The sequence below is a fragment of the Oryctolagus cuniculus genome, chromosome 1 (assembly GCF_964237555.1).
Source record: "Oryctolagus cuniculus chromosome 1, mOryCun1.1, whole genome shotgun sequence".
NCBI classification, from domain to species: Eukaryota; Metazoa; Chordata; class Mammalia; order Lagomorpha; family Leporidae; genus Oryctolagus; species Oryctolagus cuniculus.
In genome coordinates, this window is record NC_091432.1 from 161,030,857 (window position 1) to 161,044,724 (window position 13,868).

At 54.0% G+C, this 13,868-nt stretch overlaps 1 protein-coding gene across 2 annotated transcripts in view; it reads right to left on the minus strand.

The window, feature by feature from the left end:
- Positions 1-8,549: 8,549 nt before the first annotated feature.
- The window catches only part of ENTREP1 (endosomal transmembrane epsin interactor 1), a 79,460-nt gene continuing 74,141 nt past the window's right edge, over positions 8,550-13,868 (minus strand). For both annotated transcript variants that reach the window (XM_002708235.4, XM_051846407.2), the window contains 2 exons: positions 12,379-12,671; positions 8,550-9,345 (listed from right to left, as the gene is read on the minus strand). In XM_002708235.4, coding sequence (XP_002708281.3) covers positions 9,142-9,345; positions 12,379-12,671 — 497 coding nt within the window. In that variant the 3' untranslated portion in view covers positions 8,550-9,141. The remainder of the gene's footprint in view (positions 9,346-12,378; positions 12,672-13,868) is intronic.

Below are 13,868 nucleotides of genomic sequence, written 5' to 3' on the forward strand. Positions count from 1 at the left end.
CTTATCTGTAGTGGGCGAGGACATGGAATAAAACCTCCCTGTTTGGCTGTGTTGCTCCTCAAGTTACTTCCATTTAAAAACCAAAGAAAAGCTAGCAGACAGGGGATACCAGGCCGGCGCACAGACATGGAAGGGGGGGTGTCCACCAACCGTACCCAATCACGACAGTGTTCTGCACTGGTCAGTGACTCCCACTAGCTGGAGCTTTGGGGGTCCTGGGCAATCTGGTATGGGATGCCCAAGGCGCCATTCTTCACCAGAACCAAGAAGACAGGGGGGAGCCACACGCACAGCAGGCCCCGGGGGTGCGGTTGTCACTGGCCCCAGAGCAGCCTGCTGGGTGGCTGCGGGATATGATGCCCAGAAGCCCAGTGAGGGAAGAAGACATGGAGTGAGAGACCACGTGACAAGAGACAACCCAAGTCGGGTGCGGGACACTGGGGGGCCTTTGAAGTGACTCTAAAAATTCTGGCTTCTGTGCTAAGCAGGGTGGGGACAGAGTGAAGGAGGAAGGTGATCAGCTCGTGGGGCAGCATGACTGGGGGGCTGCGCACAAGGAGGGACTGAGGGTCGGACACAGCCCTTATCCTGGACTCCACCTCCAGCCCACGAGCAGGTTCTGCCTGTTCTGCATCCCAGGTGTGTGGTCTCCTGCCCCAGGTTGGGCCCTAGAAGGCCTCCCTGCTCAGCCAAAGTAGGAAAATCCTTATTTTAAAGAGAGGCTTACTTTTTATTTAGAAACAATTTCTCTGATCACCAAATGAATGCATGTTCATGTGAAAGTCTTCCAAAAGTGAGAAAAGTTGGAAAAGAGAGAAAGGCAACTACATAAAAGCTCAATGCTCAGAGACCCTCTGGGACCCTCTGTCCATTTTCCAGTGCTTGCCCCTTCCATGTAACATACTGTGAACTCTTCCCAGTCATTAAGCATTCTTTGAGGGCCCAGCTTTGTGGCACAATGGGTTAAGCCACCACTATGATGCCAGCAATATATATGAGAGCAGGTTCAAATCCCGGCTTCTCTGCTTCCAACCCAGCTCCTAGCTGAGGCACCTGGGAAGGTAGAGGGGGATGACCTAAGTATTTGGGCCCCTGAAACCCATGTGGGATGGAGTTCCTGGCTCCTGGCTTCAGCCTGGAGGAGCCATGGCCATTACAGCCATTTGGGGAGTAAACCAGCAAATCAAAGATAGCTCGCGCTCGCGCTCTCTCTCTCTCTCTCTCTCTCTCCCTCTCTCTGATTCTGCCTTTCAAACAGCAACAACAAAAAACCTTAAAAAATTCTTTGAAAGTATTTTAATGGCAATGTACTATGCTATCTTATATACAATTTCTTAAAATTTAATGCAAAATATTTGGACCATTTCTCTAGTTGGCTGCTAGGCCTCTGTTGATGTTTCTCTTGCTCTGTTAAGTTGCAGTACAATCACTCCACTAGTTCTTAAGCCTTTCTTGGTGGTGTCAGCGAGGACATCCTACAAAGAGCTCCCATTTCCAGGGTATCCCCCATGCTGCCTCCATCTAGGGCCTCCTCAGAGCACCTAGGATGCTGGCGCATGGCTCTGGCAGGGGTGTTCACAGCCTGGCTCTGTGACTGCTCACTGCTTCTACCTCTGGGCAGAGACCGCCCTCCAAACACAGCAGTTCCATCTCCACGCCTTTATCCTGGGCCCGTTGCACCTGCCACCCCATTCCTGCTGGTAGAAATCCTCCCCCACCCTGTGCCTGCTCCCAGGACGAGCGGCTCTCCTGTGAGGCCCCTAGCGCTTTGCCAGCACTGTGCCCCGCTTCCCTGCTGTCCCATGACTGCCACACGGGAGAGGACAAAGCCTGGCTTGCTCACTTCTTTACCTGTTGCGCCAGCATAGCACCTGCCACGTGGGGAGAGCAGGGGAGTTAGTGGCAAGAATGGCCACCTGTTGGCTAGAAATAGCCAGAAGCATAGGAATGCCCTGGGGTCAATGGCGCCACCTACTGGTCACAGCACCACATCACAAAAAATATATCAAATGCTATGGGGTGTGTGTCAAGCAATGATAAGAAAATCCATTGCACAAAGAAAAAAAAAAAAGGAAAGAAAAAAATAAAGAAAATCCATGGCACTAAAAACTTTTACCAATGAAAATTTTCAAACAAACTCAACTTCCGTCTCCAAATACCATAAAATGAACAACAAAAATAAGCCAAAGGAAGCACAAAAAAATAAAATAAAATAAAATTTAATGAGGAAGAACACAAATAGTAGATGGAATTAAGTTAAAAAATCTACCTTTAAATTACAAACAGGCCATTCAGCAATACGACCAAGAGAAAGAAAAAAAATAAAACAAGAGAAAGCACAAATATAGAAAATAAAAAATGACAAGGGGGGAATAATCATTGGAACAAAGAGCTTTAAAATCTTTGAGAGGAGCTTATGGACTTCTATGCAAATAAATTTTAAAAACTATGTGAAATGGATGATTTCTTAGGTAAATTAGAATTACCATAATTTAGTCGAGTTAGAAAGTTTAAACAGATCAATTCCCACACAAGAAATACAGAAACACCAGGCCCAGATACTTTAATAAAGATTCTACCATACTCTTCAACACCAGATAGCCCAATGCACTGAAAAGGAAACTTCCTAATTCATTTTATGAACAACGCTGACACCTAAATAAGAGAGGCAATAAAAAGTAATATACAGACCAGTATCACTGATAAATACCATTGCAAACTTCTAAGTATTAAAAAAAAAAACAGAATGCAACATCACATTAAGAAAATACACCATACATCAGTGTATTGACTCAATAATGAAAAGGTAAGATTCACTTTAATTAACTTATTTATTTGAAAGGTGTAGTTAGAGAGAGGGAGGGAGGGAGAGGCACAGAGAGAAAAGTCTTTCATCCGCTGGTTTACTTCCCAAATGGCCTCAATGGCTGGGGCTGGGCCAAGCCAAAGCCAGGAGCCAGGAGCTTCATCTGGGTGTCTCACATGGGTGCAGGGGCAAAAGTACTTGAGCCAACTTCCACTGCTTTCCCAGACACATAGGAGGGACCTGGATCAGAAGTGGAGCAGCCAGGACTCGAACTGGTGTCCATATGGGATTCCGGCACCACAGGTAGCAGCTTAGTCCACTATGCCACAGCACCAGCCCTAGGGTTCAATCTCAAAAACCCACTAATATTATACTTAATAAATCTAAGAGAACAATCATATGATTATCTCTAGAGATGCTGAGAAAGTCTTTCATAATATTCCACACCTTTTCATTAAAAAAAAAATACTCCAGAACATACGAGCTGAGGATCCTGACTTCACATGATAAAATGATAAAGCACATATACCTTTGTCCAAAAGGTCATTTTCCCCACGATCAAGAAAGAGGCAAGGTGTCCGCTATCCCTACTGCTCTCCAGCTGTGTACTAGGGCTACCAACCAACGCGATCAGGCGAGAGAAATCAAGGCAGGCGACAAAAACTGGTAAAGGTGATAAAGATTACCTATGAAGATCACGTGAACTACGTTGGTAAGACAGCTCTCGGCGTGCTCCCAGTTGACACCTGTCGAGCTCACCCTTTTACAGGGGCACTTTGAGGTGGGTGTTTCTCTTCCTCCCGTACTTCTGTTAGGACAGGGGCTACCGCTGTGGCACTGTGACAGTGGCCTGAGGCCAGCCAGTTTCCCTCTCTGGATGTCGGGCTCCTCACCTACAAAGCAAGGAGGGTGTAGCCTCCATGCCCTGTACAATATCATCGCTGATATTTGTGCAAATCTGCTCGCCTCTCCAAGCAGACATGGGCAGTGGGAGACAGAGCTCACGAGCAGAGCACAGTCATTCCGGCAGCTCTCCCTGTGACGATCCTCTCTGGCCTTATGTGTCTCCCTGAGCCCTCTGGGAAACGCTCCTTTTGGATCAGGATTTGAGCACAGCATCGGAAAGACGCTGGGAAAGCCTCCATAGACCTGGCACCTGAGCCACTTTTCAAGAGAACAATGATGACTCATCCGAACTCTGAGTCGGGCTCCTTGGTTAGGGCAAAACGCAGGTGATCCTGCAGCCATTGCAATAGAAAGAATCCCTGCCCAGGCAGGGCCGGAACCGAGGCAAGGGAGGACCGGCCCAGAATATCTGGACCGAGGCTCTCCCCCGCTGACCAAACAAGCCAGGCTTCTAAGCCCTCCTTCTGACTCTCGGGCTCCGGCCCCGGCCTGCTTAGCCCATGTGCTGGGTCAGTTAGGTGAAATTCCCTTACCCCTGCTATCTGGTCAAATTCCTCATTCCCCATCCTGCTATCTTATCACCCGGGCTACCTCCAGCAAGAACCCCCTTGAGTTGTGCATCAACCACACCCCCGCCCTGATGCTTCTGCCGGTGCTTATCCCAGCCCTGCTCCCTGGGTGCCCCTCTCCGCCGCTCCTTGCTGGACTCAGGGCTGAGTCTGACCTCTCTCCTGGCAGCAGTCTTTGCGTGGAGAAAGCCTCCTCCCCGTGCCCGACAAGTGTTGCAATTCACTTTGCGGCAAGTGTCGGAGAGGGTGAAGCACCTGCTGCACCACTCGAGCCTCCATGCCCAGGACCAGCCTTCTAAGAACTCAGGCCTGGCCCCTGGGTCCCCGGAGTCCATCCCTCCTGGCTCCTCCTCCCCGGGGGGCTGGGGGCTGTGCAGCAGCAGGAAGGGAAGGCAACGATGCATTTCTCCCTTGTGTTTCCTTCCTGCTCAGCATTCTGGCCTTGGCACAGCTCAGGGAAGGGTCATTGGATGGAGGAGGAGATGAAGGCTCTTGTGAGGGGAACGTGGCACCCTCTGACCTCAGACTGGGCTGGCCTTGCCGAGGCCCCCGGGGGACACCAGGACACAGTGGTGGCCTTGTTGGGGCCCGCCGTCCCCTGCTCATTGTTCTCTTCTGCATCCTGCAGTTGGTCTGCGGGGAGGCGGACATGGGCCCCTTTGTTCTGCTCCCAGAATTCCTCTCCCACTGGTAGAGGCCTGGCAGCTGGCCCCTCTGTCCCCTGCCAGCTTGTCCTCATCCTGAGGAACTCGCTGAAGCCCTGGGCCTCTCTCCGTTCACCTGTGACCTTGGGTGCAGAAAGGAAGGGGGGTCTCCCCTCCTCCCAGTCCTTTACATCCATGTGCCCAGGGCTACAGGATCACAAAGGGCTCGCAGGACCTGGGAGATGTGGTCTAAACGAGTGCCCAGATGGCCGTGGGTCCAGCGTGGGCTGCAGAGATCAGGATCAGCTCAGAAAGGGTGAGGCCTTTTGTGAATCAGCTTGGACGGAGTCATTTCATGATTGAAAAGGGTCCGCATGGAGCCAGGACAGTGGTGCCGTGGGTTAAGCTGCCCATCAGCATCCCATATGGGAGTCAGTTTGAGTGCCAGCTGCTCCACTTCCCACCTAGCCCCCTGCTAATGCCCCTGGGAAAGCAGAAGACGGCCCAAGTCCTTAGGCCCCTGCACCCACGTGGGAAGACCCAGAGGAAGCTCTTGGTTCCTGGCTTTGGATTGGTGCAGCTCTGGCCATTGCGGCCAATTGGGAAGTGAACCAGCAGATGGAAGACCTCTTTCTCTCCTTTCTCTCTCTCTTTCTGCCTCTTCTTCTCTCTCTGTGAAACTCTGACTTTCAAATAAATAAATCTTTTTCAAAAAGTGCTTGGTCTGTGACAGACGAGGGGAACAGAATGCCTCTCCCACGCCGCGTGGTTCACGCAGCTCAGGCCAGGGCAAGGCAGCACTGGTTTCCTGCCTCAGCTCCCCTCTCCATTTCCTCCTCTGCAAGCTGAGGGGTTGCAGGGACCGGGCAGCCAGCAAATGACCCCTTCCTTTCCCTCCTTTGGATGAATGAGCATCCCCAGGCAAGCAGAGGCCGAAGACTCCTCTCACATGGGACCCTCCAGTGAAGGCGAGCCCGGGGCAAGCCTGCCGGCCAGGACACTCACTAACAAGCCCACACACGACAGCCCAGGTGCACGAGAAAGACCTGCACTCTGTCCTCGAACTCTGGGACCCACGGCTTGCTGGAGAGGTTGCGGCAGGGGTGCCAACACCCCAAAGCAGTGACCCACACCCTGGTTAAGGCAACGAGGGGGTACTGGGTTCTTACACCTGCGTGGTGCCGAGGCAATGGGCGCTGCCCACACGCCACTTCTAGGTGGCCTCCCAACCTGAACCCCACGCACTTCCCCAGTGGACATCAATCACAAGCAGGCCTCGTGCTCATGAGCCGAGCCTCTGGAGTGACTTTGCCAGCACATCTGAAACACAGTGTCTCCGTCTCTGGACCGTAGGTGCCCACGGCATGCCCAACCCCAAACTGCCCCCTCGCTACCGACATTTGGTCGGTTGACGAACAGGAGTGTCTCAGCATGAATGGTGAAGTCTTTCAGAGTATACCACCTCCCAGACTAACAGGGAGCCGAGTCACATGACCTCCAGGTCCTCAAATATCATCGCATGCATTGTGCCATATCTCACATACATGCGCGCGCACACACACAATTTGTTCCTTTAAAGTGAGAAAAGCGGGGAGCAGGTCTGGCTCTGCGGTTGAGGCATCCAGATCCCATAGTGGGGCCCCAGGTTCCGGTCCAGCTTCCTGCTGACCCACACCCTGGGAGGCAGCGGGTGATGGCTCAAGAACTTGGACCCCTGTCACCCACAGGGGAGACCCAGATGGAATTCTGGGTTCCTGGCTTTGGCCTGGCCCAGCCCCAGTTGTTGTAGGCGTGTGTGGAGGGAACCAGCAGAAGGAAGATCAATCACTCCCCGCCTTCCAAACAAATGTTTATAAAAAAGTGAAGAAAGCAAGACAGAAGTCAGCACTTCGACTTCACCACCACCTTCAGGCGCTGGCAGGACGGGGAGCTGAGGCAGCCCCCACTTCCTCGCGGCCTCCCTCCACGGAGGCCCTTGGCCAAGACGGCCCCCTCTCTCTCTGCTGCTGAGGCATCCCTGTCCGCGACGGCTGAGCTCCCCGGGACTGGAAGCCAGACCCCGCCCACACTTGTGGCGCCCACCCGCGCAGGTACACAGTGGGGCCTGCAGCGGCGGCGGAAGGTGACTACAAGGACCTCCGAAAGCCCAAGGGCCATGAGAGCGGAAGCAGACAGGATCTGAGCCGCCCGGGAAAGCTCCAGCTGGCTGGCTGGGGAGCGCAGGCTCGGCGCCACAAGAGCTGCTGGGCCTCAGCTGGAGGAACCAGGGTTTCGCAGAACACGCAGCTGGCACGGAGGGAAGGCAGCAGACCGGGCTGGGAGGGCAGTCCACTGAGCTGAGGTGAGGCCAGGGGCTGCAGCCACAGCGGGAGACCGACCCCCTCCCGCAGGGAGGCAGGGGCTTGCCCCCAGGGCAGTGGGCGGGGCGCCAGTGAGTGGCTATCAAGCACCTGCAGGGGAATTCAGCGCCCGCAGAACCGGGTGAGAACTCAAAACACAGCTTTCTATTGGGCGCCCCTGCACATCTGCCCCATGCAACCCCACCCCAGGGACACAGGCCAAATCCCAGCCCACGCGTGGCCCTCCGTGTCTCCCCAGTTCCAGAAATTTCCCAGCCCACTTTTTTACCCCGGCTCGGTACCTCCCAACTGTCTTTCCCCGCTTGTGTCCTCCGGGCCCCAGCCCAACCCCCACTCCAGCCCGGGTTGCTGGCGTGGAGCCAAACCGGAAGCCTTTACAGCCACTGGCCCTCAGACACAGGAAGTGGCTAGCCCTGACCACTGCAGGCTTGGAGCAGGAAGTGGTTTTGGAGCCGGACCTACCGGCATTGACGCGAGGCAAGTTATGGAGCCTCAGTTTCCCCATGTGTACCGTAAGAGCCCCCAGCCTCACAGGCTGTTGGGGGCAGAAATGAGCGCGCGGGTACAGCCCTGGGCACAGCACCTGGCGCACAAGAGCATCTTCCACTTACCGTACGAGGGGCCTTCCCGACACTCGTGGGAGCACAGAATTTATTTGGGGGCTCAAACACCTGGAAGCCCCCGCAGTTTTTCCCCAACACGCGTCTTCCAAGAACGTGTTGGAGTCCGTGCACGGACACTATTTGGCAACTCGGCTCCACCTGGGCCTGACCTCTGCTCCGCACAGCCCGGTGATCTTCCCAACTCACAACTAGTATGGCGTCCTTCTATCAAGGCATCTTCCATGGTGTCTCAGCGTTAGCACAAAACACAGTCTGGTCAGGCTCCTGCCCACTGGCCTGGGCCTAGGTCCGCAGTCACCTCCAGCATCCTGGCCTCTCCCCTCTGCCAGGAACAGTCTCCCCTGACCCTCAGAGTCCAGCCCCAGAACATTCTTCATTTCTCCAAGAAGCACTCCCCTGCTAGCGCGTCCTCCCCAGTGCCAGCCACCATCTGACAGTCTCGTTCATGGCCCGCTAGAACATGGCTCCAGGAAGCCACGAAGCCAAGCAGCCAAGCGCTTGCTGAATGCAAGGGATGCAGGTGCTCCGGGAGTTTTGCCCGGGGAACTGACCGCCACAGCTCCAGGTTCCAGACTCTCCCTAAGGAAAGGTAAGCCCTGGCCACCTGCGCTTGGACAAATACTGCACACAGAGCCCAGAGATCCAAAGTAAACGTTTTATTCTCTGTTCTGCCTTAGCAGTCTCTAGTGTTGCAAGCATGAATACACGGAATCAAAATTAATTTGCTCCCTAAACGCCCTTCAGGAAATGTTGCCATGTGGAAAGTTTCCTGCCCTTCCTAAGGCGAGTGGGATGGCAGGGGAACCCAAAATGAGGCGAGAGGGCAGCAGACAGATCAGGGTTAATCATCGCATCCCCTGCCAACTGCTCGCTCGCTTGCTCGCTCTCTCAGTGAAAAGCCGCAAGCCACTATAAATAGCAGCCCAGCAGCTCTGCCCTTCCAATGAGGGCAAAAATGTGGCAACAAGGACAGGCAGGAGGGGTGAGGTGGCCAAGGAGCCGGCAGCCCAGGTCCCGCCCACAGCAGGGTGTGGGAGGCCCCTGCAGCTCCGTGCTGCCCACACCCTCACAGCCGACTCATCCACCCCTGAGTGCCCTCGGGCAGCCCAAAGGGGAGCGAAGGCGTGGGAGTGCCCCTCTGTTGGGGGAGTCCCCAGAAGGGGACCCCAACTCCCAGCCAGGAAGCAGAGAGGAGAGTCCCTCCCCTTGGCGTGGCCTTCCATCTTCCAGAGGTCACAGGACGGTCTCCCGGACGACACCGATGAGGCTGTGTGGCCGCTCAGCTTCTGCCCGCCGGGGCCTCCTCTCGGCTCTCGGCCTCCCCACCGGGGCGAAGGTGCTCAGGTCGCCACAGCTCAGCAGGTGCAGCAGGCCGGGCTGTCTCCGTGAGGGCAGCGCCTGCGCCCTGGAAGTGCTGGGCTGCAATGGGGCCATTATCTTTGGGAGAATAAGGGAGGAGGGAGGTAGAGAGAAGTTAAAAAAGCATCACCAGGTGCAGCTTTTGCCCTGCCTCCTGTATCTGCTACCCACCGGAATGCTTCATTGCTTGGAAAAAGAAGTGCAGCTCAGTTCCAGGCCCAGAGATACTCTTGATGTACTGGCTGTTGTCTCAAGTTCCTAAGAAATTCTCCAGCTCTCCTACTGTGGACCTGCCACACCTAACTGACTTATCCATTGCACTTTCCTGCTCTGTAGCTGCCAATCTCACTATGTTTCTGCGGTCTGTGCTGGTTTTATCCTCACTGGGGTCTACACACGAGCTGGTGTGGTAGGTGGAGGAGTGCTGGGAACTTGTCAGAAACATGGATTTCCCAGCTGCCACCTACTCTGACACACAATCTAGAGGGGACTGGCACATCTGGAGTTTTAGTAGGAACCCAAGTGCCATCAGTGCACCTGAAATTTGACAGCCACTGCCCTGGGATTGCAATCAGGTAACCAGATCATAAAATGTCAGCTGAAGCCCATGACGCTTCTACTGGATCTCACAGCCCTGCAATAAACAACATAATAGGCAGCCTCATTTATTTGTGAAAACTCTTTAAGAGAGCTTCTGGGGCCACCGCTGTGGCACAGCAGGTTACACTGTTGTCTGTAGCGCTGGCATCCCATATGGGTGCTGGTTCAAGTCCTGGCTATTCCACTTCTGATCCAGCTTCATGCTAATGGCCTGGGAAAGCAGCAGAAAATAGCCCAGGTCTTTGTGCCTCTGCACCCATGCAGGAGACCCAGAAGAAGCTCCTGGCTTCGGCGTGGCCCAGCCCCCCCAACCATTGTAGCCATTTGGGAAGTGAACCAGCAGATGGAAGATCTCTCTCTCTCTCTCTTTCTCTCTCTCCCTCTCTCTCCCTGCCTTTCAAATAAATAAATCTTTTTTTAAAAAAAAAAAAAGCTTCCAATACTAGATGGATTTTGCAGTGTGTCATACATGTAACTTTAAAGACATCATAATGCTACTTTGTAAAAATGGGAAAACTATTATGGGAGATTCCTCTTACAACTAGGATTGAACAGGAGAGACACAAGGCTGCACAGTCATGTCTACACGGCCTGTGACCGTGAGCACCTTGGCAAAAGGGTCCCTGATCAGCATCTAGCACCACAAAGCAATTGTCTGAGTTCCTGTTCCATCTGCACTACTTTAAGCTTTTGAATTCATTGAAAACTTAACCCTTTCAAAAGATGGATACTGGAATCCTGCCAGCACCCTACTAATTACATTCGTCTTTAGGGCCTGTCCCTGTCTCCTGATTAAGAAGACATTCCCAGCTTTCATAGAAGTAGACTCTGCTGACACTGATCGATTAGGACAAGCATTTTTGGTATTAGTGAAAATTAAAGTGAGGATCTAAAGCCTCACTCCAGGGATACTGAAAGAAAGAAAATATGCATGACTGGACACAGTCACAAATAAAAGGTGCCCCTCGGTTGTCCCTGCCCCTTCCTCTCTGGGCACCACAGCAGCATTATGATGGAGGTCCAGTTCTGGAAGGCCCCAGCGAGCTGTCCTAACAGCTCTCGTGCTACCAACTCAGTGCCTGAACTTGTAGCAGATCTGGGGCATAAGGATCTGGCCAGTGCTGTAAGTGCTTGTTTTTCTCTCCAGAGCGGCTCCCAGACCTGCCACCAGGTGGGAGGTACCGCCCTCCCCTCACCAGAGGTCGGAAGCCTTTGCAAAATGGCTCCAACTGCTTGCACCTGTTTGATGGACTACTGGGCTAGACAGAGGGAAGGAGGCAGCGACTGACAACTGAAGCAGGATGTAAAGGTCTCCTCCCACACAGGTTACTAAACTGGAGCCTGCCCCGGAGCCACCGACTGGACCATTCTCAGGATGCAAGGGGCAGGAGGGGATACGGCTGATACAAGCCATCAGATGGCTCTTCTCCTGTCAGTCCCCATGGACTGAGCTAGCGTGGCTGGCAGGGGAGTGGGGGTGGATGTGGCTTCTCTGCAACCAACAGGTGTAAAAGGAGAGCAGGAAAGGGGGTGCAAGGGGCCGGAGCTGGGGCATAGAAGGTTAAGTCCCCACCTACAGTGCCAGCATCCCATATTGCACCAGTTCGAGTCCTGACTGCTCTGTTTCTGATCCAACTCCCTGCTAATAGCTTGGAAAAGCAGAAGATGGTCCACGTGCTTGGCCCCCTGCACCCCCATGAGTAGGCCTGGAAGAAGCTCCTAGCTCCGGCTTCGGATCAGCCCAGCTCTGGCCATTGCAGTCATTTAGGGGTGAACCAGTGGATGGAAGATCTATCTATCTCTCTGCCTCTGCTTCTCTCTATATATATAACTCTGCCTTTCAAATAAATAAATAAACCTTATTTAAAAAAAAAAAAAAAAAGAAAGGAGTGGGGAGAAGGTTCTTACCAGGAGGGAACTCCCTTCTTGCAGAGCTACAGGCATGGAGCCCACCTACTCCAACCTCACTTTAAAAATGCGAAACCCGAGACCCGCATGGATTACATTCCTGACCCATTTTATCTTCTCCCTGGCTGGCCTTCGGTGCTGGGGGCTGACCTTGTGTGCATTAATCTGTGGAAAGCTGATTCCTCTAAGTCCTATCAGCTTATTTATCTTGCCAAACACTTCCTGGGAATGTGGACAGCTCCCCTATCTGCCAGTATTAAAAATCCACTTATGTCGTCATTTTCAAAGGGCTAAGCCGACAGAGTCAGGGGAAGCTTCCGCTCAGGCCATCAGACACTGGATGCACGCCCTGGGGCCGTCAGCCCACGCTTCGGCCAGTCGTGCTCCCTCCGCGGGGCTAAGAACACTGTGGCAGAGCTACCACCCCTAAAAGGAGAGCTCGCCTGCTTCCTCTCGCCCCTCTCCCTGCCCTCCGAACTCCATTCCCCTTGAGTCTGTGGCCGTGAACTTACTCTCTGCCTTGGACAGGAAACTGGAGAAGCCAGTTGAGCTGCAACAGAAGGGAGCTATCCGATTCATGCCCCATATCGATAATCAAACTACCTGCTCTAGGAAACTGGCACTTGTGATGGCTTCCTCCATGTGCTCCTCGTCGGACTTCAGGACGGATTTAATATTTTCTACGAGTTCATGGATGTCTGGGGCCATGCGGCAGGAGGACTGCTCCAGGAACCTCGCCACCAGCAGCTTGGTGTCCATGTAAGATCTGTAATCTATCAGCGACCGTGGCCTGCCCCGCGAAGCTCTGGGTCGCAGGCCTGTCCTCAGAGTCACCGCGGCCAGGTCCAGTCTCCTCTCAGTCTGAGTGGCGGCTTCACAGCTGAGCACGGGGGCAGCTGTGGGCAGAAACAAACAACGTGGACCCACCGGCCAAGGCCCCGGGGACCCGCGTCTGTACCTGAAACAGCACAGACCGTGCAACGCGGCCTGGAAAGCACGCGACAGATGCTGGCAGCCATGCACGTGTTGCTTTCCATCTTGCAGAAGGAAAAGAAAACAGCAATGATGACATAACACTTGCTTCCCGAAGTGCAGTTCCAAACATTGAATCGCGACGCATAAAACACAACCGCTAAGGTACAGACAGATGACAGGGACTTCAGAATGCAAACCATGACACAGCAAGTTCCATGGGGAATGGATGGGCCAAGCAGAAAAAGTACAGCTGCCCAATGAACGGATGCTCCCCGGGGGGAGGATGAAGGGGGCACTGAGAGAGAGGAAGGGGCTGACGACAGACAAGGCTGTGGGATGAACAAAATGCCCCGTTCACCTGGACTGTACCTGTGTCCTCAGCACCCCCAAGGGCATTATACTGCCTTACACGGCCGACGCTCACACCGTGGCTATGAGGTAGATCTACGGCTAGTACAAAAACTCAGGTGCAGAAAATTTACACAGCATTCCCGAAGTCAGCAGAGAGCCTGGGCAGTCCACCAGAGGCTCTGATTTCCACAGCTACCTACATCAGCAGTGGGGCAAAGACCTGCAGAAGGCTACTGCTCGGGGGGACAGGCGAAGGGAGACTCAAGTCCGGTTTCCACGTGTCCTTAAGCCAGCCAGCAGCCCTCAGTGTACACAACACTGGTGACTTCAGTCTGTGAAGGCCTGAGAAACAGGAATTTAGGTATTCGAGGAAGACAGGAAGCAGCGGGTAGGAGAGCAGGTGGAGGAGGGGGTGCACTCCTTTTCCTCTGGAGAAAGGCGGGCACGGCACGAGGGGCTCTGGACCCGGGAGGAAGCCAGTGTGCTTGTCACAGAGTGTGAGTCTTCCAGAAACACCAGCTAAAGGCGCTCATGAGTGAGGACTCATCTACTGGGCGGCAGCCGGGTGCCCTGCACAGGGGGGCGCTCCAGCAGGTACACAGGCGGCATCCTCACCCCTGCACGACCGCAGAACGGGAAGGGGTTCTGGTACGCTCTCCCTAAACTGGGCATAGAGCGGAGTCCCAGCTGGAGTCCTCACTTCCCAGGGAGGGGTGGGGGGCCCAGGCTGCAGGCAGCTGTTGGGAGGCAGAGGCACGCTGGGCACT